Below are 26,851 nucleotides of genomic sequence, written 5' to 3' on the forward strand. Positions count from 1 at the left end.
CTTCGGTATTATTAGATGGAAGACGCAGCAATTTCACGTTTGAAATAAAAATAGAGTTCCGGGAGAAAAAGTAGGCGTTCGGGTTTCTGTCACGGCCTCCGGATCAACGATCGTAATTTCTTCAAGGATCGCCCTCTAATCACAAACGGAGACAAAGTTTAACGACGATAAAGACGGCGTTCGTCGACAATAACGAGCTTTCCTGTAGTAAGGTTTTTCGTGGGCGGAAGACGTTCTTGTTAATCGTCTTATCCGCGAATCGCTGGCTTCGCGGACGTCTTTCGGTTTATTTATATCTATTGTGACTTCAGGAAAAGATTCAAGAAAAAAACACTGACGAGAACTTGAAATTTAAATACTTCGAACGGAATTATTCTTTGTAACGAAATAAAAAAGTTACGTCGAGTTTACAATTATGAAAACACGAGGAATGAAACGTTTTATCGTAGCAGTTTCGTGTAACGTTATTTCTCGCGGGATTTTGAAATTTTATGTGGAAATTCATTATCAATTTGATACACGCTTACGACTGTGGCATTCTGAACATACTTGAAAGCAGCTTGACCTTTTAGGCGCCTCCTGCAGATACGCTCGACAATTTCACCAAATAATAAATCACAGAGGTATGAAATGTCAGAGGAAAATGTCTAGAAACAAGGAGGAAAAGGTTCGGTTACATGGGGTAATCATGAAAACGCGTTGCGTCGAGGTGTGGCTTCCAGGATCGATACTTACGCCGTTTACTCTCGTTTCTCCTTCTTTTAGCCAAGATTAACGTCCTCTGATATTTTCTGAATCGATCAAAGTGCCTGTTAACCCCATTACGCGCCCTATATCGACGCCCGTTATATTGCCAAGTGTTCTACTCCGTTGTGGTAGATTTTCATGCGATATATTGTTAAGCTTTATATTGCCATACGATACATTGCCACGTGTTATATTGCCACACGCGGTATTTCGTCAAGATAGATTGCCAGGTGGTAAATTACGTCGCGTTGTAGTACCACGTGCTATATTGCCACGCATCACATTACGTCGCGTTATATCGCCACGTGTTATATTGCCACGCGTTGTATTTCTACGCGATAGATTGTTACGTGGTAAATTACGACGCGTTGTAGTACCACGTGCTATATTGCCATGCGTCACATTACCTCGCGTTATATCGCCGCGTGTTATATTGCCACGCGTTGCATTTCTACGCGAGAGATAGATTGCTACGTTGTAAATTACGTCGCGTTGTAGTACCACGTGCTATATTGCCGCGCGTCGCAGTATCTCGCGTTATATCGCCGCGTGTTATATTGCCACGCGTTGTATTTCTACGCGATAGATTGCTACGTGGTAAATTACGATGCGTTGTAGTACCACGTGTTATATTGCCACGCGTCACATTACCTCGCGTTATATCGCCGCGTGTTATATTGCCACGCGTTGCATTTCTACGCGAGAGATAGATTGCTACGTTGTAAATTACGTCGCGTTGTAGTACCACGTGCTATATTGCCGCGCGTCGCAGTATCTCGCGTTATATCGCCGCATGATATATTTCCACGCCTTGTATTTTCACACGGTAGAATTTCTCGAAGTAGATTGCAACGCATTATAGTATCTCGTGCTATATTGCCACGCGTCATAGCATCTCGCGTTATATCGCCGCGCGTTGTATTTACACGCATTACATTGTCAAGTTGTAAATTGCTATGCATTATAGTACTACCCGTTATATTTTCATAAGATAGATTTTCACATGACAAATTACCTCGCGTTATATTGCCACGCGTTAAATTTGCACACGCTACATTACCATGTGTTAAATTGCCACACAGTAAATCCTTACGTTTTGAATCTCTACATGCGATGCTATTACACATAGTATTTCCCTCGCGGTATATTGCCATATATAGTATCCCCATGTTTGAAACTACCATGATAACTAGATCGCCACTTGTGTTTGATCTCAATACTCACCAAGATTGTTATCAGCATAATATTTGCACAGATTGTACCACTCGTAATAAAGCCACGCATCGTTAAACTAATCCAGAAAATAGACAGTATAACTCTCCTCAGAATCTCATGAAAAAGATCGTGAAGTAATATGAGAATCGCACTTGCTACTTGTACAGATCACGGAAACGTTGTTCGATAAATCGTTTCCACGGAATCATTTCCCATATCAGTCGGCGAGAATCCAGTTCTATACGTTATCTAAAAACATGAAAGAAATTGTCTCCTCTATCGACGCGAGATCGCGACGAACCGTCCGGGAAGCTGTGCAGAAAAAAGGTAGCCGTTGCGTGATGGGTCGTCGCCTGGAAACTCGCGAAGCCAGCAAAATTTAATGAAAATGGAAGAGATATCCCGAAGAACGAGACACCGTTCAGACGGCAGAGATCCTCTGCCCTTCATCCTTTTCAAATGATCCTCAAGCCGATCAAAAGGAAAAAGATAGAGAGAGCCTATCTTCTCGCACTTTGATACCCGCCGCCGATCCAATAAGGATCAAGAGGGAGACGAAGATCAGAGGACCAGAACGAGCGTTATTATGGGAATTTTTATCGACGAGATAGAAAGAAAGAGAGAAATGGAGATAGATCACGTTTTGGATCGAGTCGTTTCTTTCCGTTCATTTTCTTTTTTTTTCTTCTATCAGCTATCGTTTGTCGTTCGTGTACGGGGAAGGAAATGTCGGACGAGGAAATAAGGAATACTGGTTGTTTCGCTGATAACGGAAATGCAATTTTCGTGCGTATACAATTTCCTCTTGTCGTTGCGTTATTATCAATATTTGTGTTTCGTATTGAATCAGGGGGAGTTTCAGTGCGAATAGTTGCAACGTGGACAGTTATAACGCGTTGAAATTTTATCGCGTTGAGATATGGAATTTTAGCGCTACAATGTGTCGAGTTACAGCGCGTTAAAGTTACGACGCTCTGAAGTTACAGCGCTCCGACGGCACAGCGCGTCAAAGTCACGGCGCATTGACATTACAGCGCGTCAAAGTTTCAGCGTTCCGACATCACAGCGCGTCAAAGTTTCAGCGCTTCGACATCACAGCGCGTCAAAGTTTCAGCGCTCCGACATTGCAGCGCGTCAAAGTTTCAGCGCTCCGAAATTACAGCGCGTCAGAGTCACGGCGCTTTGTCACGACAGCGCACCAAAGTTGCAGCGCTGCGACGACACAGCGCGTCAAAGTTATAGCGCTCCGAAGTCACGACGCATCAAAGTTACAGCGCTCCAAAGTTACAACGCTCCAAAGTTACAGCGCGACAAACTTACAACGCACCGAAGTCTTAGTGCACCATAGTTCTAATACGTTGGGTTCCATCGCCTTAAATTTACAGCGCATCGAATTACAACGCATTGGGTCACAGCGCTTCCCATGTCAACGCAATGGGTTACAGCGCATCAAATTACAATGCATCGTATTGCATCGGGTTAAGTTACAGCGCAACGAATTACAACGTATTGCAATGCTGTGAGTCAAAGCGCATCGAATAACAACACGCTAAGTCACAGCGCTTCTAATGCCAAGGTATCAAATTACAACGCTGTGAATGATATGCTGTCGAGTTACAACGCATCATATTAAAACGCGTTGAATCACAGCGCATTGAATTGCAATACTTCAAGTTACAACGCTGTTGCGTTACAAGCTGTCGAATTACAGCGCTTCAAATAACAACGCATCATATTAAAACGCATTAAAGTTGCACTTCATCAAATTGTAAGAAATAGTACGTCACTTGTAACGATAGAACGCGAAGCGACAAGATCCACGTCATTATAACGCACAGCAATATAACGCGTGACAATTTAATCCCCGAGGAAGATCAAGTTAAGAGAACGATCCAACGAAGAATCTAATTTTAAGTTCGTTTTAACCAGTAACGAGGAAAGTTAACGTAGCTACGGGTTTTACCTTCGTTTAAATTGTACGAAATACGCGAGTCTCTAAGATGTTCTATCAGTTTGTTTAGTAGTGCATAAAATAACGCGAGACGCTTAGCGTCGTTGATTTTCGCGTAGACTTGGTCCGCGCCCTCACTTGACATTAATTAAGGCCGATTCGAGGAGACCGTTGGTCTGTATCGCGAGCACCGTCTCTTCGTTGACCTTAATGAATGTCGTGATCGAGCAAAATGTCGTGGATGCAAATGATACTCGACATGAAATGCTATCGTATCTGAAGTCTAATAAACAATTCTGATAAATAATTCCTACTGGATGTGTTTCCTTACGCCTTGAAATATGACTGGGGAGATTATAAATATTCTGTTTGGAAGCACTGTTTCTTTGAGTATAATGACGTACACATATGTACAATCACGTATGTACACATATGTACATGTATTTACGTACATATGTACACGTGTGACTGTATATGAATGTTCGTATGTGTACAGGCATTCATGCAGGTATATGTGTACATATGGATATACATATATGTGTATATATGGATATACATATACATGTGTGAATATATGCATGTGTGTATGTCTACATGTATGTATGAGTATACACATATGAAGATGCATATATGAATGTCAGTATGTTCATATGTATTTCTATATGTGTGTATGTATGAATGTATGTATGTATGAAGTTACACATATGAAGATGTATGCATGAATGTATGTATGTGTGAATTTACACATATGAAGATGTATGTATGAATATCAGTATGTTCACATATGCATGTGTCTGTACGTATGAATGTATGTCTACATGTATCTACATATGTCTACATGTATGAATGAATGTATGTATGTACGTATGTATGTGTGTATGTATGTATGTGTGTATGTATGTATGTCTGTATGTCTACATATGTCTACATGTATGAATGAATATGTGTATGTATGTATGTATGTGTGTGTATATTTTGGTTAAAACATGTAATGTTTAATGTCCGTGTTTTCTTTTCTGTTACAGTGAGATTACACGACAGCATACAAGAGGAAAATTACCATTACCTTGTGTTTGACTTGTAAGTATATTTAACGCCAAAAAAAAACGCGACAAAAGCGAAATGTTTTATTCGACAAAATTCTCGCGTGATTTTCCCGATTTTCCACAACGAACGAATTTTCCATGTTCGTTTTTGATTTTCTTTCGAAGCCCGGTGATTGTTAATTTGTACCAGTCGCCTGACGATTACTCGAACGGTCGGTCCTCGTGAATTTTAATCAAGCCCGATTTGCATATTAATGAATCCACGCGAGTATCGATATTCCGCGGCGAAAAGTATCGTTAGCCATTTAATTACGAGTCCAATCAGTTTTACGATAGTTCGTTCATCCGGTACCTATCGTTAGAAATTTCTTCGATCACGCTTTTTATTAACATCTCGCCTTTCATTATGTCAAAGTACTCTATTATAAAATATCACTTTTTCCTTGTCGAACAAATTAAATATTTTTACGCGCTACTATTTTCGTATTAAATAAACGAAATGATGTCACATGTTGCAAAGTTGATTATCAAATATGAACGTTTTTCACATATTGCATAGTTGATAAAATATGGACGTCACATAATTGACAGATATTTGTTTATAAAATATGGAAGTTTTTCACATAGTACACAATTGATGAAACATGTATGTTTAAATATTACATGCTTGATATTTGATCACGAAGCGTAGCGTTTTTATGCATCGAACGTGATCAGACTAACGTCACATGCAATAATTCCAAATAAGAGGAAAGGACTTAGTGATCGTAAAATTTATTACGTTTTCAGAGTGACTGGTGGAGAATTGTTCGAGGATATAGTAGCACGAGAATTCTACAGCGAAGCGGACGCGTCACACTGTATTCAACAAATCCTGGAAAGCGTTCACCACTGCCATCATAATGGAGTTGTGCACAGGGACCTGAAAGTACGTTACCCTAACCTAACTCTGACATAAGAAATCAACGTTGTCAAAAAAAAGAATCACTCAACAAAATGTCATCCTTGAATGATTCAGTGCACCTCGAATAAAATTTGCTTTGAGCAAACATTTCTTTGCGAACTTACTATTTGGACAGACAAAAGAAGATCAAGATGGAAATTGTGAAAAGTAAATAGAGAAGCTTTAATAGGTTCGTTAGATCTACAGAGTCAGTAGGAAATTTGAGATTTATCTTGCTGATTTTGATTTTTACGGTTATATGAAGTCTGCTGTTCGAAACCATTTTTCTTTGCGCTAATTAAACCTTTCGCTACGACGGATAGGGTGCGCGAAAATGGTGGATGAGTGGGAGATTGTGGGTTCTTTTTGCGATAGAATGAATGGAAAATTAGAGCAGTTCTAATGGTTTAAGGATTCGTTGTTTGGGCAGTAGACTTTCAATTATTTTGATTACCAATTTTTCAGCTTTCAATTTTTTTATTCTCAATTTTAAGGGTTATATTTTACTATTTTCCAAGTTTTCAGTTCTTCGAGTTTTCAATTCTTCAAGTTTTTAATTCTTCTAGTTTTCAATTCTTCTAGTTTTCAATTTTCCAAGTTTTCAATTCTTTGAGATTTTAATTCTTCGAGTTTTCAATTTTTCAAGTTTTCAATTCTTCGAGTTTTCAATTCTTCGAGTTTTCAATCCTTCAAGTTTTCAGTTCTTCGAGTTTCCAATTCCTCAAGTTTCCATTTCTTCAAGTTTTCAATTCTTCAAGTTTCCAATTTCTCAAGCTTTCAATTCTTCAAGTTTCCAATTCTTCGAGTTTTCAATTTTTCGAGTTTTCAATTCTTCGAGTTTTCAATCCTTCAAGTTTTCAGTTCTTCGAGTTTTTAATTCCTCAAGCTTTCAATTCTTCAAGCTTCCAATTCTTCGAGTTTTCAATTTTTCGAGTTTTCAATTCTTCGAGTTTTCAATTTTTCGAGTTTTCAATTCTTCGAGTTTTCAGTTCTTCGAGTTTCCAATTCCTCAAGGTTCCATTTCTTCAAGTTTTCAATTCTTCAAGTTTCCAATTCTTCGAGTTTTCAATTCCTCAAGTTTTCAATTCTTTGAGTTTTCAATTCCTCAAGTTTTCAATTCCTCAAGTTTTCAATTCTTCGAGTTTTTAATTCCTCAAGCTTTCAATTCTTCAAGTTTCCAATTCTTCAAGTTTTCAGTTCTTCGAGTTTCCAATTCCTCAAGTTTCCATTTCTTCAAGTTTTCAATTCTTCAAGTTTCCAATTCCTCAAGCTATTCAATTCTTCAAGTTTCCAATTCTTCGAGTTTTCAATTCCGCAAGTTTTCAATTCGTCAAGCTTTCAATTCCTCAAGTTTTCAATTCTTCGAGTTTTTAATTCCTCAAGTTTTTAATTTTCAAGTTGTCAAGTTTCCAAGTTTTCAATTATTCAGTTTCGATTATTTTCTGTTCTAAAAAATGTTGAACTTAATTTCTCCCAAAATGAAGTGATATAAGTAAATGTATACCCCGTTTGGTTTTCTACAAAATAAGCGTCCCAAAGTTACTAGTCCGCTCTGAAAAGTTAATAGGACTTTCGAAAAGTGTAATATGCAAGTTTAATAGAACTGTATTCTTTTTGTTACAGCCTGAAAATTTACTTCTCGCGAGTAAGGCGAAAGGCGCGGCTGTGAAATTAGCGGATTTCGGATTGGCGATCGAGGTGCAGGGCGAACAACAAGCATGGTTCGGTAAGTCTCACTATTTCTATTTTTTTTTCTAAATATTTAATATATCATTCACGTATGACCTATCAACCCTTCGATACATAATTTCGTCGCTTCTAAAAAAATTATATTGTTAAAGTCTCTTAAGCAATAAGGCTAAACAAAAATAATTAATTTTACAATTAACAAATATTTTCTATTAAAAAATTTATAGCAAAAGTACTATAGGTAATATTATAAATTTATAACATTTTAAGGTATAACAAAAAATTATAGTTATGAAATATCAAAGATGGTCTTATTAAAGTTAACTTCATAAAATCTAAATTTAATCATATGAACTATATTTTATTATGTTTATTCTGATAATTGTATCACATATTTTATTCTTAATAAATGAATACGAAACTCCACAATTAACAACATTGTTGAACGCATTATTTTCTTTCAGTTAAAACCTGTTCTTCTATCTTTATAAGATATCCAAAAGTACCATATTATTTTATCTTCAACCAAACATTTACAGAAAATATTTACGTATCGTTATTTCCTTGCCAGTACTGAAACATCTGAAAAATGCATTTTCGCAAAGTCGACCAAACAACGCGGTACAGAAAGTTGTAGCAAAAAAGTTACACAACATCGTGAACATAATTATAATCGACTTCATTGTGTAAATCGTGGTGTTTAAAAATACATAAAAATGAGGAGAGACGGGAAACTTGTTCGTAGGTTTACAAATTTACGTAACGAATCGACGTCGGGGGTTTATTTAAATTCGTTTGCATTTCCGCGTCGGCAGAAAGTGGGTGTTCTAGAAATAGAAAAAAAAAAAAAAGAAATGAAATGGAAAAAGATATTTCTTTTTTTCACCGTTCCCGTGTAATTCTTCGGTACATCTGCCAGTTTCTCTCCGTCGTTTCTAGGCTGTCGCGATTTTAAATTTGACTGTCGACATTTTCATTCGTCCCTGCATTTTCTGCCACCCTTTTGTCGATTAATGGCCGTTGTACGTGCATAGAAATATTACGATTTCGATGTTTCTACAATATTTTAATTACAACTCCTTCACCGCTGAAATTTCTGAAAATTCGAACAAATTTTTCTGTAATTATTATAATTAAATTAAATGCAATTATTAATTGTAATCATTGTTATTTTGCTGTTATAATTATTACTTGAGACGAATAGAATTTTTGATACAATTGTTACAATTATTATTATACAGTAATTGTAAACTTCTGTCAAATTTTCCAAGTTCCTTAAATTCTCCAAACTCCCCAAATTCCCCAAATTTCCTAAATTATCAAAATTTCGCAATTTTTCAAATTCACCAAATTCTCAAATTCCCAAAATTTCCTAAATTCTCCAATTTCCCCAAATTCCTCAAATTCTCAAATTTCCCAAAGTCTCAAATTCCCCAAACTTTCAAATTTCCCAAACTCTCAAATTCCCTAAATTCTCAAATTCCCCAAATCTTCCAAATTTCCTAAATTCTCTAAATTCCCCAAATTCCCCAAATCCCCCATATTCCCCAAATTCTCTATATTCCCCAAATACCCCAAATTCCCCAAATTCTCAAATTCCCCAAATTCTCAAATTCCCCAAATTCTCAAATTCCCCAAATTCTCCGAATTCCCCAAATCCCCCAAATTTCCTAAATTCTCCGAATTCCCCAAATCCCCCAAATTCTCCAAATTCCCCAAATACCCCAAATTCCCCAAATTCTCAAATTCTCCAAATTCCTCAAATTCCCCAAATTCTCCGAATTCCCCAAATCCCCCAAATTTCCTAAATTCTCCGAATTCCCCAAATCCCCCAAATTCCCCAAATCCCCCAAATTCCCCAAATTCTCAAATTCCCCAAATTCCCCAAATTCTCCGAATTCCCCAAATCCCCCAAATTTCCTAAATTCTCCGAATTCCCCAAATTCCCCAAATTCTCAAATTCCCCATATTCCTCAAATTCTCCAAATTCCCCAAATTCTTCAAATTCCCTAAACTCCCCAAATTCCTCAAATTCCCCAAACTCCCCAAATCCCCCAAATTCTCAAATTCCTCAATTTCCCCAAATTCGCAAAATTCCCAAATTCCTATAGCAGAAATAGTAAAATATATTTATGAAGCGACTATGCAAAATAAAAAGTAGTACAAGTTCTGTACACTCGTAATTTAAAAAATGCAAGAAGCGAATGAATATGTTCAATCAAGTACTAATAGCGTCCATGTTTTCCAACTTTCGAAACCAACAGTAGAGTACGGTAGCCTAACCTCGCGTTGAAACGTCCTTGTACAACTGGCTGTTCCAGTTTGTTTTATCGCGGAAAAGCTCTAGCAAAAGTTTTCCATGCTATTGGAAAAGTTTCCGCAGGCAAAGTAGATTCACCGTTCTGAGATTTTCGCTACGGAACAGCGCCGTATTGTGTTTGCGGTCAAAGAACCATCATCCTTCGCTACCACACATCCACTTTTCCTACCTGCTTTCTCCATATTGTTCCACAGATTATTTTCATTCCTCTTTACTTCTCGATTTGCCTTTTCTTTCCGTTCTGGCTGTCGTTTTTTTTTTTTTGCTTTTTGTAGACAATGGCGATGTGTGGTATTTGGGGATATCGCTGTCGGGCTTAGCTTTCATGTTTTTGATAAATTCTTGGATTTGGAAGTTTAGATATTTGTAAGTTTAAATAATAGCTAAATTTCAAATTTGAGAACTTGTAAATTTTTGAAGTTCTAAATTGGGGAAATTGGGAATTCTTACAATTCTATATTTTGGAATTTCCAAAATTCTTAAAGTTATTAATTTTACAAAATTCCAAATTCTCAAATTCCCTAAATTCTCAAAATTCCAAATTCCCCAAATTCTCCAAACTCCCCAAGTCTCCCAAATTTCCTAAATTCTCCAAATTCTGAAATTCTCCAAATTCTGAAATTCCCCAAATTCTCAAAATTCCAAATTCCCCAAATTCTCCAAACTCCCCAAGTCCCTCAAATTTCCTAAATTCTCCAAGTCCCCCAAATTCTGAAATTCTCCAAATTCTGAAATTCCCCAAATTCTCAAAATTCCAAATTCCCCAAATTCTCCAAACTCCCCAAATCCCCCAAATTTCCTAAATTCTCCAAATCCCCCAAATTCTGAAATTCTCCAAATTCTGAAATTCCCCAAATTCTCAAAATTCCAAATTCTCCAAACTCCCCAAGTCCCCCAAATTTCCTAAATTCTCCAAATCCCCCAAATTCTCAAATTCTCCAAATTCTGAAATTCCCTAAATTCGGTTCGAACCCATCACTACCCTACGGAAAATAAAATGCTTCCTCGGAGTAAATGGAATCGATTGGTTGGAAAGGTTTCGCCGGGACGCCCGGTTACCTCAGCCCGGAAGTCCTGAAGAAAGAACCATACGGCAAACCTGTCGACATCTGGGCGTGCGGTGTCATTCTTTACATCCTCCTCGTTGGTTACCCGCCTTTCTGGGACGAGGATCAGCATCGACTGTATGCGCAGATCAAGGCTGGATCGTACGATGTAAGAACTTATATGACTTACCATTCATACTAAATTATTTCCACCTTATTTTCCTTCCTTTTTAAATCTGTCGTTCAATAATTTTGAGCTATCATAATTATGAAACTAAGCACTGTTACTATTACTTTTTACTACTGATTACAATACAAAAATTGACATGAATTGAGTTACTTTATTTGACTGACTAGTGATGGTTTCAGTTTTATATTTCACATTTTGATGTGTACAAAATTATTATTCTTTCTGAAATATTCCTTGATATACTATTCCCTGTGTATTCAAACATGTTGAGAAATATTCACTCACATGTATATTTAACAATCGTCATGCTTGTATTTATATTTGATAATCATTGTATTCATATTTATGTCATGCAAAGGTTCGTTTTCTCGTCATTAAATATTTATCGACATATGTTGCTATCTTGGAAATGTCACGTTTTTGAAGGAAGCACAAAATTCTCTTCTTGAAGTGGTGCAGACAAATGGACAAGATATATTTGTCATAAAGATTTTCATTTTCTGTCTTGTTTAATATACATGAATTTCTAACTTGTTCCGTATTCATCAATTTTTGATTTGTTCAATATACATCATTTTCTGATAAGTTCAGTGTACATCAATTTCTGACTTGTTCATTGCATATCAATTTCAGACTTATTCACTGTACATCAATTTTAGACTTGTTCCATGTACATCAATTTCAGACTTGTTCAATATACATGTTCATTTTCTGACGTGTTTAGTATATATCATTGCCTGACTTGTTCCATATACATGAACTTTAGACTTGTTCCATGTACATCAATTTCAGACTTGTTCACTGTACATCAATTTCAGACTTGTTCACACTACATCAATTTCAGACTTGTTCACTGTACACCAATTTTTGACTTGTTGAGTAAACATCATTGGTTAACTTGTTCAATAATCTTCATTTTTTGATTTGTTCAATGTACATCATTTTCTGACTTGTTCAGTATACACCAATTTCTGACTTGTTCAGTAAACATCATTTGTTAACTTGTTCAATAACCTTCATTTTTTAACTCGTTCAATGTACTTCAATTTCAGACTCGTTCACAGTACATCAATTTCAGACTTGTTCACTGTACACCAATTTTTGACATGTTCAGTAAACATGATTTATTAACTTGTTCAATAATCTTCATTTTTTGATTTGTTCAATGTACATCATTTTCTGACTTGTTCAGTATACACCAATTTCTGACTTGTTCAGTAAACATCATTTGTTAACTTGTTCAATAACCTTCACTTTTTAACTCGTTCAATGTACTTCAATTTCAGACTTGTTCATTCTGCATCATATATGATATGTTCAATATATATCTTCATTTCCTGAATTGTTTAGTTTACATCATTTATGACTTGTTCACTATACATCTTCATTTTTTGACCCATCCAATATAAATGCACGTACAATATAAACGTAGTACATGTCTGCAGTACACAGTACATCATAGCAAAGACCTTGGGCGATCGATACGCACTGGCAATAATTCAGGATTTCGACGATCGATATATAGCATCAATAAATATGAAGAACCCTGAAATATTGCGAATATATATTTATTGATCGTCTGAGATATTTCTACTTCGCGGTCTGGTTTCTTAACGAAATAAGCTTTGCCCTGGCAAACATTCAGACGAACAATTTACGCGTTTCTGGAACGGCAAATACATTTATCACCGTTGTATCTGTTGTCCAGTATCCAAGTCCAGAATGGGACACCGTCACGCCGGAAGCCAAGAACCTAATCAATCAGATGCTGACGGTGAACCCGAGCAAAAGGATCACCGCCAGCGAAGCGTTGAAGCACCCCTGGATCTGCGTAAGTAAAAGAACCTAACTCTACGATCATTAATCGCTACGTCAGAGACGAAGAAATTATAAAAAAACTAACTTCAATAATTCGATGATTTTTGACATATAATCTCCCTGCGTTAAAATCGGGATTCAGATATCGCACAGGAGACTAAATAAATTATAAGAAAGTTAATTAGCTCGCAATAATCGAAATTTCGCGAGCGAGTACAAAATTATATAATTGTACGGTGTATTAAAATTTGTCGGCGCTTAATGCAGCGCCGATTGATCTCCATATTAAAATCCGATACGTATTAAACAAAATTGGGATATTAAGCAGACGTACCGATTAACGTACCTCAACCCGAATCGCCCGGTGCTAATTTCTCTTCTCGCTTGTTGCAGCAACGTGAACGCGTAGCATCCGTGGTCCACAGACAAGAGACTGTGGACTGTTTGAAGAAATTCAACGCAAGGCGCAAATTAAAGGTGAGTCGGTTGTTTCACGCAGTTTAATTAAACGATAATGCTCCCTCGGCACGATCGGTCCGCTTCGGACAAGTAATTAAAGGGCGGCGGATACGGGGCTACGAGTTTCTCAATTAATAGAATTCACCGCGAGAATATGTCGGCAACGTTGTATCCGAACTACGAGCTAACTAGTTACACGCGAGTTTCGATTCGAGACATCGACCGTTGAGGTTCGCCAAGCTCGCTAAATGATCTATAGCGGCTACCTGTGTCGGGATAAACCAGTGTTTAGCGTTCGATCATTAGACCTTAGCTCGAAACTGACGGTGGAACACGATCGACTAGCTGGCAACTTGAAATCGACTTCGCTTTGTCTCGATGGTGCTTCACCGATACGCGAGGTTATCGATTCCTCGAGGGCGTCCAATTTAATCGTTCTTTTATTCCGTACAAGGTGACTGTCATGGTCATCGATCGATGCGTTACAAATTTTATCTTTATTTCAATCTCCACTGCGAAACACTGGAATATCATTATCTAGTTACATGGAAATCTAGGGATATCCAAACACTAGAATTACTGAGGATCACTAGGAGATCTAGGGATATCTAGTAATTTGGGAATTCGAGTTTCGAGTGATTTTTTGGATTTAGGGAATTTTTGGGATGTAGGGGTTTTTGGAATCTGGGGATTTTTTGGAATTTAGGGGATTTTAGAATCTCAGGGTTCTTGGGATATAAGGGTTTTTAAATCTAGGGATTTTTTGGAATCTAGGGGATTTTGGAATCCAAGAGTTCTTGGAATTAGGGGTTTTTGGGATTTAGGGATTTTTTGAAATCTAAGGGTTCTTGGAATGTAGGAGTTATTGGGATCTAGGGATTTTTTGGAATCTAGGGATTTTCTGGGATTTAGAGATTTTTTAGAATCAAGGGATCTTGGGGATTTAGGGATTGTTTGGAATCTAGGGTCTTTTGGAATCTAAGGGTTTTTGGGACGTAGGGATTTTTCGGATTTAGGGATTTTTTGAGATCTAAGGACTTTTGGTAATTTCGAAATTCTAGAATTTACAAATCTAGGGATATTTGAATTATGGGTCTGGGAATATTAGAATCTAAGGGTATTGAAGTCTAGGGATGTTGCGATTTAGGGATATTGAGCTCTAGGAATGTTGGGGTATAAAGTTATTGAGACCTAGTATTGTTGGAATCAATGAGTATTGGATTCTAGGAATATTGGAATGAATGTTGAAATCTAGGGACATTTGTATCTAAGAATATTACAATATAGCGATTTGGCAGAATTGTAATATCGTGTCATATAGGAATCTAGGAATACGATCTAGAAACATAGATACTTAAGGATTTAGGATACGTTCTCGATGCCTTCTAAAGTTAATCTCCGCAGAAAAGCCACAGTAGTTCTCCGTTTTCCGCGGTTTCTGTATCCGCAATTTAATCCGATCGCGTTGGCATTTAACAATACCCCTTCTATGGTTCCTTCTTGTTCTTTGTGGACATACTTGGGTAAGGGACCATTGGAGGTGGTAAAGGCCGTATTTGATTGGGAATTCGTAGATACCCCTACCTCGGGTCACTTACGCTTCGAGGCCTGTTACGAACGTAACTGTTCAGTGTCATTCGAATTGTCGTCGGTATCGTGTGCGTGTTACATGTGTTGCCGCGATTTATAAGGTTTCGAAGTGCTTCGTTCACATTTTAACAAACTGTTACATACCGATAAATCACGTTATTACACATGTTTCTAGCGCGACAATAATTTAAACAATATTTAATATACGTGAACGCGTACGTAGCGTTTGCGTACTTTAGAGTAAAAAAGTTCGACAAGGTTGCTACCAACGTGTCATCGTATGCATAGTGCTATTGCGATTGAAGTCAACAGTGTATATTTTTAGATGTATTGAAAAGAAATATGGTGTAGTGGTTTGTTCCTAAAAAATCTGCTTAAACGTGAATTGAATTCGTGACAAAATGTATTCGGTACTAGGTCATTTTTTGTAAATGTGCAACAACATTATTCCGTGCATTAGAGTAAATAAGAAATGTTCTTTCGTAGAATATATCGATGCTCCATTTCTCCTCGCTGTCGTCGTTTAAAGCGATAAAATTTCTTAATTAGCACACGTAACGTTTATCGAAAGAGAAAAGCGCTTAAAAACCTTTTCAATCCGTGCATCGATCGCTGTCGTTTAACAAAAAAACGTGTTGTTTCATGTAAAACGTCGATATCTCGTAATCAGCGAACGTCACGAACGCCTTGAAACACGAAACCGTCAGTCGTCCGCTGAGAAATTATAATTTATAATCACGACCAGGCACAATGACACGTGGTGACTCATTAAGCGGCTTGTCCCTCCGTTTATGCGAACGACGCTGCGGTCATTAAATTTTCGTATCGATACCGGTGACCAGTGCACACGTTTCATCCCTGGGTCGTTTACGAACGGTCCTTTAACCCTTCTGTTATTAAAGTGTAGCTGTTATTGCACGTTAAAGTGCGTTATATTGCCACGCGTTGAGTTATTGCGCGTTATATCGCCGCGGGTAAGATTAATACGGGTTGTATTCACACGCGATGATGTATCGCTACGTGTAATATTACTATGTGTTATATTGCCACGCGTTGTATCGCCACGCGTAGAGTTATCTCGCGTTATATTGCCACGCGTTGAGTTACCTCGCGTTATATCGCCACGCGTAGTATTACCATGCGACGGAGCACCTCGCGTTGATTTAACACTCATCAAGTTACCACTTGTTAAGTTACCACGCGTTAAATTGCCACGCGTTAAGTTACCTCGCGTTATATCGCCACGCGTAGTATTACCATGCGACGGAGCACCTCGCGTTGATTTAACACTCATCAAGTTACCACTTGTTAAGTTACCACGCGTTAAATTGCCACGCGATGAGTTACCTCGCGTTATATCGCCACGCGTAGTATTACCACGCGTTGCATCTCCTCGCGTTGAGTTAACACTCATCAAATTACCATTTGTTTATTTATCTCGCGTTGAATTGCCACGCGTTAAGTTACCTCGCGTTATATCGCCACGCGTAGTATTACCACGCGTTACATCCCCTCGCGTTGAGTTAATACTCATCAAATTACCATTTGTTTAAATATCTCGCGTTGAATTGCCACATGTTGAGTTACCTCGCGTTATATCGCCACGCGTAGTATTACCACGCGTCTCATCACCTCGCGTTGATCTATCACTCATCGAGTTGTCACTTGTTAAGTTACCTCGCGTTATATTGCCACGTATTGAGTTACCTCGCGTTATATTGCCACGTATTGAGTTACCTCGCGTTATATCGCCACACATAGTATTACCTCGCGTCGCATCACCTCGCGTTGAGCTATCACTCATCGAGTTGTCACTTGTTAAGTTACCTCGCGTTATATTGCCACGCGTTGAGTTACCTCGCGTTATATCGCCACACATAGTATTACCACGCATCGCGTCACCTCGCGTTGACTTATCACTCATTAAGTTGCCACTTGTTAAGTTACCTCGCGTTATATTGCCACGTATTGAGTTCCCTCGCGTTATATCGCCACACGTAGTATTACCACGTGTCACGTCACCTCGCGTTGAAATATTGCCTGTTACATCGCCATGCGTTGAGTTCTGCACGTTATATCACCATGCATAATATTGCGATGCGTTAATTCGCATTGCACCGCAATACATAGTGCAACCATGTGTTATATCGCAAACCACAATCTCATCTTACGTTGTATCACTCGTGCAATTGTTCTACCTGCATCCTACCTGCAACTAAAGAGATTACAGCGGAGCGGAGTGCACCGATACCTTTTTTAATTCGGCTTTTTTATAGCGTAATCGATGGATAAGATAGTATACGGGGTACCTTCGATGGCTCGTTGTTCGAGCGATCGTATTTCTTGCACGGTTGGCAGTGATTAAGTAAACCTCGATATCGACCACATCCACAGGAACAGTACTCGTATAAATAACATTCATGCATACGCTCGTTTTCTTTGATTTTTTTCGTTCGATCACTTTTGATCGATACTATCTGAACACGGTCGAGCGAAAGATGTAGATTCGCCAGATATCGATCACGCGATCGTTCCATTAAGCCGAATGTTAATTAGTACTCGATTTTTAATTTTTGTCATTGGACAGGTCTTACGTGAGCAGAGTAAGAAATGCAAGCTTGTTATGTTTTTACATAATTTCTAAGCAGGTTCTATGTTATTAGACTATAAAATAATTAAGGGCTTTTTGGAAAACCTTAATGCGTCAAAGATATTGATTACAGCAATTAGTGATGTTTTCGTGATCGTTTAGGGTGTTTAATCTCGTGTAATGGAATAATCGAATTTCATTAGAGTAATTGGAGTATCAAGGATCGAGGTGATGCCAATTACCGTGATATTAATTACCGTGATTAGCAATGTCACCTGATCGTTCGAATTGGTTAATTTTGCGGGATAACGAAATAGGTTTCGGCGAATAAAATAACGCGATTAATCTTTTTGCGGTCACAGTTATTAGATCTGAATGCGATTTAACGGGTGACGATATAATGCGTGTTAATAAAACTTTTTAGATATATAACACTTATATTATTATATCGCCGAATTGCAATATTCGGTGATATAACACATAGTGAAGCAACTTATGATACTTTAACACTTGTCGATGTAACATGCATATCATACAACGCGTAGTAAGTCGACGCTTGAAATTGCAATGGGCGGCGATATAACGCGTGGCGATATAACACGCAATAAGTCAAAGCTTAAAATTGAAGATACTTGTTGATATATCGCATGGCAACACAACGCGTAGGAAGTCGATTCGTGGAATTGCAGTGAGTGGCGATATAACGCGTGGCGATATAACACGCAATAAGTCAAAGCTTGAAATTGTAATGCTTGGTGATATATCGCGTGGCAACACAATGCGTAGTAAGTCGATTTCTGGAATTGCAGTGAGTGGCGATATAACGCGCGGCGATATAACACGCAATAAATCACAGCTTGAAATTGCAATGCTTGGCAATATATTGCGTGGCAACACAACGCGTAGTAAGTCGATTCATGGAATTGCAGTGAACGGCGATATAACGCATGGCGATATAACACGCAATAAGTCAAAGCTTGGAATTGTAATGCTTGGTGATATATTGCGTGGCAATACAACGCGTAGGAAGTCGATTTGTGGAATTGCAGTGAACGGCGATATAATGCGTGGCGATATAACACGCAATAAGTCAAAGCTTGAAATTGTAATGCTTGGTGATACATTGTGTGGCAAGATAACGCGTAGTAAGTCGATTCGTGGAATTGCACAGAGTGGCCATATAACGCGCGGCAATATAACACACAATAAGTCAAAGCGCAAAATTGTAATACGTGGTGATATAACGCGTGGCGATATAACGCGTAGTAAGTCGATTCGTGGAATTGCAATGAGTGGCGATATAACGCGCGGCGATATAACACGCAATAAATCAAAGCGTAAAATTGTAATGCGTGGTGATATAACGCGTGGCGATATAACGCGAAATAACCTAACTGCGTTATCTCTTGCATATGTAATTATAATATTTGATTCTGTGCATAAATGGAACATCTCCATATATTGCCAATTTCCAAAACTTTTCTACCGCTATAAGTCGGCAATATAACGAGATCCTACTATAGGAGCTAACGTTTCTTTTAAATTATATTTAAATGTTTCGACGAAACGGCTAAAAGTAGCGATTGAAGAGTACTTATATTTTTCGTTCCCTCTTACGCTGCAGAAATTACGATGAAACATTCTTTTAAAGTCTGGATGTTGTCCAATCCTGTTAATTACTCTCGTGATCAGCGATAGGAGCTAATTTTCATAATGGAACAAGGGTCAGATTTTAACGATACACGTTACAGCCAGATGGTACACGCGTTCGTTTTTAATCAAGAAAGTTTTTACTATCAGCTCAGCGTGAAACGTCGAGTCTGAACAACATTCATGGCGCATAAAAACACTTGGTTTAAATTCGTCATAAAATCGTAACAAATCTGTCTGCAAATATTAAAAAAAAACATACAACAACCGGAGTTTTTGAACGTCGTGAATAAAACACCGACCTTCCTCTACGAGTGCCAGTGTTCCGCGAATATATCGTTTATTTTAAAAATATCAGCGAAAAGTGTAGTTCGGACAGCAGTCGAAACACTAGCGAAATTAGCGAAGATTCAACAGGAATGAAATATGAAGGCGTTGAAAAGCAAATTTGCGTTATGCAAGCAACCGGAAGCGACCATTCCAGAGGTATATATTGTATTTGATTCATCGCGATTAATTATTAATCGAGGATGTCGGGTTGTGTTTTATTTAATACGTTGCTTTCGAGGGACGTAGACTTCCCACTTCCAAAGTTCAAACATTTCAATGTTATGTATTCAAAAAATTTCATAATTTCGAATTATGTAATAACAAAATACAGAAGGTCCAAAATTTCAAGTTCACAAATGAAAAAATTAAAGAATGAATAAATTCAAATATAGAGTTGAAAAATTTCAGTTCAAAAATTTCAAAATCCAAAAATGAAAGTCCCAAATTCCAAAACTTCAAACTTCAAAAATTAAAAAATTCCAAAATCCAAATTTTGAACGTCAAAAATTCAGAAACTCCAAAATTCAAAATCTGAAAATTTGAAAGTCCCAAACTACGATTAAAAAATGGTCGCTTACGCCAAAAACAGCATTGTTCCTTTGGCATAAACGACAACAATGGCCGCTGTATGTATTTAATATTCGGAATTTAAATAGACGACGAGAGGTTACAGCAGCGTGTCCCGGTACAGAAATAGAAGGTGGCCTCTAATCGAAATCGATTGTTCTGTTCGGTAAACATTTGTAGTAAATATTTTCTGGATGGTACAGTGATACACGTCAAGCGTGTTGTATCGACGCCCCTTTTATTAGCTTTATTTGCGTTCGTTCGCTCGTGTTTGTTGTATCGTTATCGAGAAATTCACCGTTCAACAATCTTGTTATTTATCGGTAAACAATTCTATCCTCTTTCCTTTTCTTTTATATTTTACTATTAATTGCTCAGTCCTTTACTCTTTTCCTTTTATATATCAATTATATTATAGATAGACATAGCTTTTCTGTGACATTTTATTACTGTTGCATTTTTTAAAATTTGGAGATTTGGGGATTTCTATATGGGGAGAATTTTTAGATCTAGGGGGAAATATAATTTGGGAATTTGGTGATTTTGGGATTTTAGTTGGTGGTTTGGAAATTTGCTAATTGGAAGATTTGGTAATATGGGGTTTGGTAGCTAGGGAATTTGGAAATCTGTTACCTAGGGAATTTGGTAACGTGAGAATTTGGTATCTATGGAATTTGGTAACGTGAGAATTTGGTATCTAGGGAATTTGGTAACGTGAGGATTTGGAAAATTTAGAAATTTGATATTTAGGGAATTTGGTAATGTCAGAATTTGGAAATTTAGAAATTTGGTACCTAGGGAATTTGGAAAATTGGAAATTTGGTATCTAGGTAATTTGGGAGCGTAGGATTTGGAAATTTGGGAATTTGGTATCTAGGGAATTCGGGAGCGTGAGATTTGGAAATTTGGGAATTTGGGAGCGTGAGATTTGGAAATTTGGAAATTTGGTAGCTAGGGAATTTGGGAGCGTGAGATTTGGAAATTTGGGAATTTGGTATCTAGGGAATTTGCAAGCGTGAGATTTGGAAATTTGGTAGCTAGGGAATTTGGGAGCGTGAGATTTGGAAATTTGGGAATTTGGGAGCGTGAGATTTGGAAATTTGGGAATTTGGTAGCTAGGGAATTTGAAAGCGTGAGATTTGGAAATTTGGGAATTTGGTATCTAGGGAATTTGCAAGCGTGAGATTTAGAAATTTGGGAATTTGATAGCTAGGGAATTTGAAAGCGTGAGATTTGGAAATTTGGGAATTTGGTATCTAGAGAATTTTGAAACGTGAGATTTAGAAATTTTAAAATTTGATATTTAGAGATTTGGAAACGTGAGAATTTGTAAATTTGTAAATTTTCAAATATCCCAATTTCCTAAAAATTTGTCGCAATTCAAAAGAGAAGTAGAATCGGAGAAGTAACAGGTCGACGATGGGTGTCGTTTAATTTAGATAAAAGACACTCTGGACGCGAATTAATGGCGGAGGTAATCTATCGATCTGGCGGGCGAAGGAACGTCCGTGGATCGCGCCCGAGAGAATACTGATAAGCATAGAATTCTTCGGGCGTAAGGAATTATCGGTGGAAAATAATGGAGCGAGTGTCGCGAGCGAGTCTAAAGTTCACCGTTCAATAAATGCAATAGAACGGGCCGGATGTTGGCCGAGATGGCACAAAAGGGCCATTTAAACGAACGTCTCGAGAAATGGACATGATTAATTCGTGATGACGTGTCTCGTCTACAGATGTCGACCCACCAGTTGGCGCGTGAAAAGGCTGACCCAGGTGTTCACAAGAGCTGCGGCTCCAATTGGTCGGAATAGAAAAATGACACGCGTATTTTCGGTGGTATTGCTTCGGCGATAGTTAAAGACAACTTAAGACAGTCGGTTTCACCTCGAACGTCAGGTCACATTAGGACTGTTCAAGGTGGGGTGCGCCTTAAGCCTGGGTCAGCCGCTACGCGCCAGGTTCAGGGTTGCGAAGAGTACCGATGTCAACCCACGAGTTGGCGCGTGAGTTGACGTGTTTAGAAGAGCTACAATTGGTCGGAATAGAAAAGTGGACGACTCACACGTATTTTCGACGGTGTATTGGCTCTCGCGGTCGCACACCAATTAGGCCAAAAACAGTGACAGGCAAACGTCTCGAGAGTGAGATAGCGCTACTTGCGTTCAGCAGTTGTTACTGTCATTATTGTTCTTATTTGGCGAAATGTAACGAAGTGGTCACGGTGGGGCTTCTTTTGGGTCAACTCGGTTGACATCGGTACGTGATAGCGTCCTCGGGATATCGATTTTATTATTGTAAACTGATGGTGGACTGTTGTTATGTTTATTCACATCAGTGTTTCATTTAAAGAAAGATTTTATGATATAAGGAAAGAAGTTAATTAACTAAACTTGCCCAAATGAGTTCAGTGAAGACTAAGATTGCACGTCTTGTTCGCAGGGCGCTATTTTGACGACCATGTTGGCGACGAGGAACTTTTCCAGTAAGTATGATGCACAGGGTAAGTACCTCCGGCCCTCTTCAGCGCTTCATGGACCACGACAGACAGTACTTTTATATCACCTATTAAATTTTACATCCCCTCCTCTGTATACTCTCTATTTCTGTCTATCTCTGTCTCGGTTCCTCTCACCTTCTCTCTGTTACTATGTCTATCTTTTTCTCTTTGTTACGCTCCTGAATTCATAGTCCATAAACCCAGCTCGTTCTTCATCCGTCTTGCACAAACCCCCCATGTTTATATATTATATATATAAATACATATATATATTATATAGAGGTTCTGTTCATCAGCCCTTTCGTTCTTTTCGAGAGGTGCTTCAGGACGTGCCACTGTACGTACTTCCGTTTCACTTGTTCAGACTCTTGCGACACTTTTTCCATTTCTTACCACTTCAGTTCCGCGAAGTCTTTCTAAGGGAAATTTGGGGAAATAATTAAGATGAGTGCAATGGAGATGTGTCTCAATTTTTAATGTTAGTACAATGTTACTGCAAAGTGGAGCATATACTTTTGAATTATGACGAAGTACCTGTACTTGAATTATGACGAAGCACATGTATTTTGAATCATAATACGAAGTACATGTACTTGAATTGTAACATGAAGTACATGTATTTTGAATTATAATATGAAGTACATGTATTTGAATTGTAATATGAAGTACATGTATTTTGAATTATAATATGAAGTACATGTATTTGAATTGTAATATGAAGTACATGTATTTTGAATGATAACATGAAGTACATGTATTTTGAATGATAACATGAAGTACATGTATTTTGAATGATAACATGAAGTACATGTATTTTGAATTATAATATGAAGTACATGTATTTGTATTGTAACATGAAGTACATGTATTTGAATTATAATATAAGGTACATGTATTTTGAATTATAATATGAAGTACATGTACTTGAATTATAACATGAAGTACATGTATTTTGAATAGTAATATAAGGTACATGTATTTGAATTATAACATGAAGTACATGTATTTTGAATGATAACATGAAGTACATGTACTTTGAATTATAATATAAAGTACATGTATTTTGAATTATAATATAAAGTACATGTATTTGAATTGTAACATGAAGTACATGTATTTTGAATTATAACATAAAGTACATGTATTTTGAATTATAATATGAAGTACATGTATTTGAATTGTAACATGAAGTACATGTATTTTGAATTATAACATAAAGTACATGTATTGTGAATTATAATATGAAGTACATGTATTTGAATTGTAACATGAAGTACATGTATTTTGATTTATAATATAAGGTACATGTATTTTGAATTATAATATGAAGTACATGTACTTGAATTATAACATGAAGTACATGTATTTTGAATTATAATATAAGGTACATGTATTTGAATTATAACATAAAGTACATATACTTGAATTATAATATGAAGTACATGTACTTGAATTATCTAAACATCAATGAAACTTGAAATTTATTTAAAGCTCATAGCACACGAATTATTCGATCATCCACAAAATTTGCATTCGACGTTCGAATATTTGAACACTTCTCCAGAGTGTTACTATACACACGTCCATAACATGCGTTACTATACATGTGAACATACGAGTGAATATCAGTAGATTTCATTGAAACGTGAATCTGTACAATCTCTTGAAAACTCTGTGTATCTCCAATGAAAATATATAAGATGAAATGTACAGTGGTAACGAAATGAAGTGCCTAAATCATTCTTGCTCGTGCACCGAACAACTTAGACACCCATTACATTGATCCCCGCCTATAGAGCGTAGGCGATCGGAGAAGCGAGGTGAAATTGACCCGAAATCACCCCATACAGCAGCGATTATCCATTCCCATTGGCAACACCATGGCGTCCCCGGATGATCTATCTCTTCTCGTCGATTCGCGTGTGACATTATTCGACGAATTTCATCCTCGCTTGCTCTGTCATTAGCGATAATCATCGTGATTATTATTCGTTCACAAGCCTCGTGTTACTACTCATAGTCGATGCACTTGGCTCGCACTTCATATCCTGCAAGGACTGTGCTGAGTTACCCAGAAAAATCAAATAAATCAAATTCGAAATCTTTCAATCTTCTTTAAGATGATGAATTAGTAGATTATTTACTTGATTCGATCACTTGATCTGGGTAACCACGCGAATCGTCGCAGTGGACTCAAGCAGTTTTCATCAGCGTCACATTGAGTCATGCTTCGAACGGAATTTGTAATGGTGTGTGAATATTTGAGCGGTTCTTTGGATACGTAATTCGAATGCAGACTTCAGCGGTCTCTGAATCATTTGAATACTAGGATATTCAGATTTCTAGTATTTGAATGATTCGAGTACCCAAATTTCAACTTCGAATTCTACCATGTATTCGAATTTTCGTTTCAACATTTTCTGATTCAATGGTTCACTCGTCTGCTACACAAAATTATTTTAACAAGGAACTTGAAATCGGAAGAATGACTGATTTGAACCATAGTCACCCAGATTGCAATGCAATATCCTAAGTTAAAATTTTCATGTTCTTGTAACAAAGAATCATCCATCGTCTCAGTGAATCAATTTTATCATACCAGTTGTTTCATTTCATTCGATCATTAAAAACAACGTGTCGGGTAACGATTCGTTTTTGTTCATTTTGCAAGACAGTTTCGTGAACAGAGTCGAGGAAATTATCGACAAGGGAAATACCAAGCATAACTGTTTAGGTCCACTGTCGAGAAGTGCCCACGAATGATTATTGTATTGTTTAGTTATTGCTAACCACTCTGTAGCGCCTGTCCTATCGATAAAACAACGAAATGTGAAACACTCCCGTGGCCCACTTTTTCTATTTGCCTTGCATTCGTGCCACATATTTTGGAACTGTCTATAAAACATACTCTACGAGGTGCAGTACACAAATTGTATCATCTAAACTTTTCCCTACATTCTTTATAACAAGAACATTTAATAAAGTCAAAGTGTTAAAATTCAAAAATTTAAAGATTCTATGGTTTTGAAGCTTCAAAAAGATATTACTGTATGACGTTACATAAGTTAATTTTTTATAAATCATTTTGCATTTGAAGATAAATTTTTTCATATACAAATTTGAACAAGTAATCTCAATTTTTAGTAATCATTGACTCACCATTGTATTTTTAATAAAGATTGTTGAAAATTATTAAAATTATTGGGTTTATTAAATTTTGTTAAAATTATTGAGATTATTGAAAATTATTAAAATTATTAGGTCTATTAAATATTATTAAAATTATTGAGATTATTGAAAATTATTAAAATTATTGAGGTTATCAAAAATTATTAAAATTATTGAGATTATTAAAAATTATCAAAATTATTGAGATTATTAAAAATTATCAAAATTATTGAGATTATTAAAAATTATCAAAATTATTGAGATTATTAAAAATTATCAAAATTATTGAGGTTATCAAAAATTATTAAAATCAATGAGATTATTAAAATGATTAGAATCATTGAGGTTATTAAAAATTATTGAAATCATTGAGATTATTAAAAATTATCAAAGTTATTGAGATTATCAAAAATTATTAAAATTAGTGAGATTATTAAAAATTATCAAAATTATTCAGATTATTAAAAATTATCAAAATTATTGAGGTCATAAAAAATTATTAAAATCATTGAGATTATCAAAAATTATTAAAATCAATGAGATTATTAAAATGATTAAAATCATTAAGGTTATTAAAAATGATTAAAATTATTGAGACTATTAAAAATTAAATGAACAAGAAGAAAAGTACATGTCATACAAATACGAACAAATTACACGACTTTACTTTTAATAAAAAAAAAAAAATATTTGCAGTCGATAACACGGAAGAATCTCATCTAAAAAACATCGACCAGCATACATATTCAAAAAGCACAATTTAGAATTCGAGTCTCGAAAGCCTATAAATCGCCAAAAATCAATGGTTCCAAAATACGAAGCACGAATGTTGAATCACGCAAATCCATGTCTGTATTGTGTACGTCATACACACACACGACCTGTTAGTTTGGTTCGCATCTTGAATCTGGATGCTCGATAAACGTCATTCTCTTTCCACCCGTCCGTATACGACCGTGCAACATGCATACATACATAAACATCACCAAAAAGAAAATAAGCCTAGAATGCAGCATCCTCAGTTTAGTCGAGTAG

General features: G+C 36.8%; 1 protein-coding gene across 38 annotated transcripts in view; it reads left to right on the forward strand.

Annotated features, from left to right (window-relative positions):
• CaMKII (Calcium/calmodulin-dependent protein kinase II) overlaps positions 1-26,851 on the forward strand; it is a 164,107-nt gene that overhangs the window by 62,801 nt on the left and 74,455 nt on the right. For 23 of the 38 annotated variants that reach the window (XR_013038685.1, XM_076533265.1, XM_076533271.1 and 20 more), the window contains exons 4-10: positions 4,939-4,993; positions 5,749-5,887; positions 7,526-7,628; positions 10,948-11,126; positions 12,856-12,978; positions 13,359-13,442; positions 22,591-22,651. Coding sequence is in view for 37 of the 38 variants with exons in the window: in XM_076533265.1 (XP_076389380.1) it covers positions 4,939-4,993; positions 5,749-5,887; positions 7,526-7,628; positions 10,948-11,126; positions 12,856-12,978; positions 13,359-13,442; positions 22,591-22,651 (744 nt within the window). In the remaining variant the exon portion in view is untranslated. The remainder of the gene's footprint in view (positions 1-4,938; positions 4,994-5,748; positions 5,888-7,525; positions 7,629-10,947; positions 11,127-12,855; positions 12,979-13,358; positions 13,443-22,590; positions 22,652-26,851) is intronic. The other 15 variants (XM_076533266.1, XM_076533272.1, XM_076533275.1 and 12 more) reach the window with 1 other exon arrangement.

This window comes from Megachile rotundata, chromosome 7 (genome assembly GCF_050947335.1).
Source record: "Megachile rotundata isolate GNS110a chromosome 7, iyMegRotu1, whole genome shotgun sequence".
NCBI classification, from domain to species: Eukaryota; Metazoa; Arthropoda; class Insecta; order Hymenoptera; family Megachilidae; genus Megachile; species Megachile rotundata.